The sequence below is a fragment of the Gopherus flavomarginatus genome, chromosome 3 (assembly GCF_025201925.1).
Source record: "Gopherus flavomarginatus isolate rGopFla2 chromosome 3, rGopFla2.mat.asm, whole genome shotgun sequence".
Lineage (NCBI taxonomy): Eukaryota > Metazoa > Chordata > Testudines > Testudinidae > Gopherus > Gopherus flavomarginatus.
In genome coordinates, this window is record NC_066619.1 from 96,139,741 (window position 1) to 96,145,740 (window position 6,000).

Sequence of the window (6,000 nt, forward strand, 5' to 3'; positions counted from 1 at the left end):
TATCCGCCTTTCATCCGGGAGAAGGGGGTACCTCAGTGTTTGTGAACCCACTGGTTGGGCATTTCCTCAAGGATATGGACAGGCTCTTCCCACATGTGCGTCAGCCGACCCCTGCCTGGGACCTGAACCTGGTCCTCTCCATCCTCTCGGGGCCTCCCTTTGAGCCTCTGGCCTCGTGCTCCCTGCTGTACCTGTCATACAAGACTGCCTTCCTGGTGGCCATCACCTCGGCCTGACAGGTGTCAGAGCTTCGAGCGTTAACATCCAAGCCCCCATACACACAGTCTTCTACAAGGACAAGGTCTAACTTCGACCTCATCCGGCTTTCCTACCCAAGGTCGTTTCACAGTTCCATATGGGCCAAGATATCTTTCTCCCAGTGTTTTACCCAAAACCACACACCTCCAGCGAAGAGCGGAGGCTACACTCCCTGGATGTCCGCAGGGCCTTGGCTTTTTACATAGAGCGTACCAAGCCGTTCAGACACTCGACCCAGTTCTTCGTCGCAGTGGCAGAGAGGATGAAGGGGCTCCCGGTCTCCTCTCAGCGAATCTCTTCGTGGATCACAACCTGCATCCGGGAATGCTACCGTATAGCAAAGACCCCTGTACTTCCGGTCACGGCCCACTCCACTAGGGTGCAGGCCTCCTCGGTAGCATTCCTGGCTCAGGTTCCGACTCAGGAGATTTGTAGAGCAGACACGTGGTCCTCCATCCACACGTTCTTGTCTCACTATGCCATCACGCAGCAGGCTAGGGATGATGCAGCCTTCGGTCGCGCAGTACTCCAGTCAGCAGTGGTCTCTGACCCCACCTCCTAAGGTTAGGCTTGTGAGTCACCTACTTTGAATGGACGTGAACAACCACTCGAAGAAGAAAAAATGGTTGCCCACCTTTTAGTAACTGTTGTTCTTTGAGATGTGTTGTTCATGTCCATTCCAACACCCACCCTCCTGCCCCTCTGTCGGAGTGCCGGCAAGAAGGCACAGAGGGGGTGGAGGGTTGGCGGGCCCCTTTATAGGGCACCATGGTGGCGCCACTCCAGGGGGCACCTGAGCCGACCCTGCGGACCCTGCTAGGGGAAAATCTTCTGGCTGGCGTGCACGCGAGGCGCGCACACCTACTTTGAATAGACATGAACAGCACATCTTGAAGAACAACAGTTACTAAAAGGTGGGTAACCATTTTTTCATGCTTTTCATATTAATGTATTATATAAAATGTCTGAGCTCTTTCCCTGCGTGTTGTTGTCTAATCATTGTGCGATTAGAAGTGGATCCCCAGGTAGGAAAAGAATAGTAATATCCCACTGATCACTGGCCAAGTTTCTGAATAAATGACCATGGCCATAAACTCTGTTGAAATCAGTGGCAGCATAAACAGAGATGTTGTTATTTCATCACTCTTACCTGATAAGATTTTCATGTTATTCTTTTTGTTTAGGCATCTGGACAAAAAAACACCCCCACTTAGCCACAAACTGTAAGATTGTTAAAGTTATAAATAGATATCTATAAACTGAAACTGCATGGGGAATACCTTTTTAACCTATGTAGTACACCTGCAGGTGACTGTTTTAGTCATATAAATATTTTTATGACTTCTATTAAGATACCTGCCTCAGTATCTATGTCATTGAGTTCTTCAGATTAACAGTGCAATGAGTATGAAAACACCATTTGTTTATAGTTTCAACTCAGCTCCATAAATAATTCCAGGTTTGAGACTTCCATATGGTTTTATATTGAAGATTTCACACAGAGCTCTACATTACTCTTGGTATGTGTGAAGTTATCATTACAACATCAGGGCTTTGCTTTTTCTGCATAGCTTAGCTAATTTAGACCCAGTATAACGTTTCATATTATTAGTTAATACTGTTTTCAACAAGGGAAAAATCAATAACAGGTTTTAAAAATGTGTTCATTGACTTTTCTTCTTAACATAGCTCACTGTATTCCTTTTCTTCTAGGCTGTGCTGAGTCCTCTCATAGCCATTGCATTGAAAATATCTCAGATCCATGAAAGGACAGGGCGGAAGGGACCCACTGTCATCACCTGAATCTGCAAAGGATCATTAACCCAGGGCCAAAAGAGAGAGGGGAAGGAAGAGAGATGACCTGGCTAAAACATGTTAGCTGTTTGTGCCTTGTAAGACTTTAAAAGTTTTTTGGGGGTGGGAAGAAAAATTCAGTATAATGTTGATCATATTCAGTTGCATTAATCGCCAAAGACAATAGTGTACTGACTTCTGTGTTATAGCGACAATATCTTTTTGTCCAAAATAAAAATAACCAAAGAAAAAGCCCTCAACCCTTGAACGTTGTAAAATGCCAATGTGACAGAAAGGGCTGACCTTTGTATTTTCTTTACCCTTTGAGTGTTATGATAAAGTAAGAAGAATTTTGGACTTGGGAAGAAGGCGGAAATGGACTACAATGCAACAATGTGTTTTGGTGAATACAGTTTGTGGTTCTTGTCAGCTTTTTGTTGGTTTAGAAAGAAATCCTCAGCGTGTCTGAGGTACAGGGGCAGTGTATTAGTTTTTGCAAAGTGTGCATTTGCATACTCCATTTGTTCCTTTCCCATCTACACTCTTAGCCAGCTCACACATCCACAGCAGCAGTAGAACTGTGCACACACACTTGCACACACTCCCAATGAAAGATGCCAGTGCTTCCTTTTTTTGGTTTAGAAGTGTAGCAGAGTGACTCATGTCTCTCTCTAGGTTTCCCTGAACTTGACTCTTCCTTTTTTTTAAAGGAGGGTTATTATTTTTATTGAAGCCAAAATATGATTAATGTTTTAGTCACGGGGGCATCAGTTGCCTTTTGCAGTATCCCTCATGTTCATAAGCATGTCCTGCTAGTGCTTACTGGGCTTGGAGGGCAACTGTTGCAAGTTCAGCATAAATGCTTTATCATAGAAAGATTTTAAAGATTTTAAAATCTATCTCTTCAGATACATGCCTATGTTCCACTTGTCAGGAATGGATGTAATACAGAAGAGGGAATAAATTAAATGAAATACTTGACTGATTCACTAGTTGGGCTCAGAGTCTATTAGATTCTTTAAAGTAGAGATCATAGGATAAAGAGCCGGAGAGTAGAAAGGACGTGACATGAGTTAGAGAAGCATATGTACACTTATGGGTTTTTTTGCTTGTGAAATGCTGCTGCAGCTCTAGCTATGGTTCATTGCTTTGTACTGAACAAGAACACAAACACTTTGTGCATGTGACTTGTTTGAATGTTTTGCTTCCTTGGGAACAGCGTGTGGTCACTTGTCATATCATTTGTCGAGTTGGCTTTGTGCAGTTTGACACTTTGCAGCATGTACTATTCATATTGCAACCCATCAAGATTTCAGTGCAATTTAGATAATATTGCAGTGAAGGAAATTGCTTTGGTTTCTTTTGTCACTTCTGTCAAAAATTGCTATGACATTTAGTATCTAATAAAGTGGATTGCTATATTTCTGTCTTAATACCTAATTGTTGACAAAACACACTGCGCTTTCATCCATTCTAATAAAACTGCCTTTAATAGAATTACATTATCTACTTAATTGATTCTAAATAAATAAGACACTGATGTTTCCACACAATATCTTAATGCAGTATTATTTAATATTTGTATAAGTCAAAAGAGATTCTGTGGCTTGAATTCATTTTATAAAGGATTGTGGAAGGCATCAGAAGGTCCCTGCATCTTCACCACAATTTGGTTGTCCAAATTTAAATGTACTCTTCTTTAAAGAGGGCATGTTCATCTAGACCTAACCTACAGTGCTTCATATAGGGCGAACTCGTCCATTGTTGTTTTAGATCATTCAGACTTGTGCACATGTGCAGATTTAGCCTAAACTGTGAGAGAAATTTCCTTTCAAAATGCTGAACCACTCAGTTCGTCATATTTTGGCAAATCCTACTGAAAATGGGCCAACCAAGAATTTGAAAAGTTCTTATTGTTATAAGATCTCAGATGATTAAGTAATCTTTGACCTGATCACCTAGCAGAGGTGAGTTTGAATACTAATTTAGGTTTCCCATTATCTTAGCCTCTGAAGACTGGGATTGCTGATAACATGAGGTACCGTACCCACCTGCTATGAAAGAGACAGGGGAAAGCCTCATGCTAAACTGCCACTGACCATATCCAGAAAATACTCCAGCCAGACTTCTCCATTCTAGGAAGGGTGTAACAGCATTAGCCACAGTAGGTGGCAGTCAGGATTTAGGAAAAAATGAAGCAGAATTGGAAAGTTCTCAAAGGGTAAATACTGGGTCTAATTTTGCATTGTGTTATACTAGTAATGGAGTTGCACTAATGTAAAACTGGGGTAATGCACTTGAGAACAGGATGATCTCTGTGTGTGATTTTGAATAGTTATCTTGTAAAACTGTTACCATCCTCAACACAAAACCTACTTCCTGGTCCTTTCTAATATTGATTGATGAGAATGACAAAACTGATTATTAATATGATTGATATTGTCCACCCAAAAAATTGTCATGTGCAAGACGATGAGTAAAACTTTGCAAGGCTGACTCACAATGTGTATATCTCTGTATTTGATTTGTTCAGGGAAGGACTGTGACCACAGTCTCATTAATCTGCACTTCATGTACAGAGATGTTTTACTTGCAAATAGTTGAGAGCTAAATGGTTAGAAGCTAATGTCAGGGGAAATGTCCACCACCTCTAACAAGGATGGTGTTACTATTTGCAGGGCAGCTAGAGAGAGTGGCTTGACTTAAAAAAAGGCCTGTCCTCCCCTCTACTCCCACTGTTGGATTAAGCGCTTAGGCTGGTCCACCATGGGTTGCAGCCTCTACACTGTAATGGCAGTTTGGAAATAATTGTACTAGTATTTATTTGGACACTCTGTCTGTTTCCCGAACAGTTGGGTTTCTCATACAAACAGCATGTAGTTTAAGAGCACACTTCCAGCCTGCAAGGATGAAAAGGTGAGGGGGAGAGAGAGCTATTGTGGAAGAGAAACTCCGAGAGAATAATGGGGAGTGGGCAGCAAGGTATCAAGGGGTCTTTGCAGAAGGATTACCAAGACAGGAGGTGGGGTCCCAGAAACAAAGAGATGGAGGCCAGACAGGGGTGAAAGTAACTTAAAGGACTTACTGGTACACTGGAGTCCTGAGCGGGGGCGGGGCCTCAACTGGAAGAGGCGGGGCCTTTCAAGATTTAAAGGTCCTGGGGCTCCGGCTGTGGCTGGGAGCCCCAGGGCCTTTAAATCACCCTGGAGCTACCAGCTGCAGAGGCGACTGGGAGCTCCGGGGCGAATTAAAGGGCCTGGGGCTCTGGCCACCATGGAGCTCCGGGCCCTTTAAATCCCCGCCTGAGCCCAGCTGCTGGACCTCCAGCGGGGATTTAAAGGGCCTGGGACTCCCCGCAGCAGCAGGAGCCCCAGGCCCTTTAAAACCCAGCCCAAGCCTGGCTGCCGGAGCTCCGGTGGGGATTTAAAGGGCCTGGGGCTCCCCGCAGTGGCAGGAGCGCCAGGCCCTTTAAAACCCTGCCTGAGCCTGGCTGCTGGAGCTCCGGTGGGGATTTAAAGGGCCCAGGACTCCGCAGAGCGGCTGGAGCCCTGGGCCCTTTAAATCACCTCTGTGGAAGCCGGTCCAGTCCGGCACAACGTACTGACTCTTGCCGGTACGCCGGGCCACACCGGACTGGCTAACTTTCACCTCTGAGGCCAGAGGAAAAAGAATAGGGGAGACTTGGGGAAGAAATGAGTTTGTGGACCCAGCTGGAAAGAGAGAGGGAAAGGTTCAAGGAAGGGAGGATAGATGGGGAAGAGACAAGAAGAAGTGGAAACTAAAACAGCTAGCAAGTAGACCATGCAAAAATAGTGTGGGAGATGGAAGAAGAAAGAAAGGAGTAAAAACATGGAAGAGTAGAGAAAACAAGAACTATTGACTCGTGTGCAATAGCAGGGAAAAGGCCAACTAGCAAATACTTGTCATTATGTTCAATTATATCAAACT

The 6,000-nt window shown here is 44.2% G+C and overlaps 1 protein-coding gene across 1 annotated transcript in view; it reads left to right on the forward strand.

Annotated features, from left to right (window-relative positions):
* The window catches only part of PGM5 (phosphoglucomutase 5), a 129,826-nt gene extending 126,277 nt beyond the window's left edge, over nt 1-3,549 (forward strand). Inside the window, exon 11 of the mRNA XM_050944285.1 lies at nt 1,972-3,549. Within this exon, the coding sequence (XP_050800242.1) occupies nt 1,972-2,061 (90 nt within the window). The 3' untranslated portion in view covers nt 2,062-3,549. The remainder of the gene's footprint in view (nt 1-1,971) is intronic.
* The last annotated feature ends 2,451 nt before the right edge of the window (nt 3,550-6,000 follow it).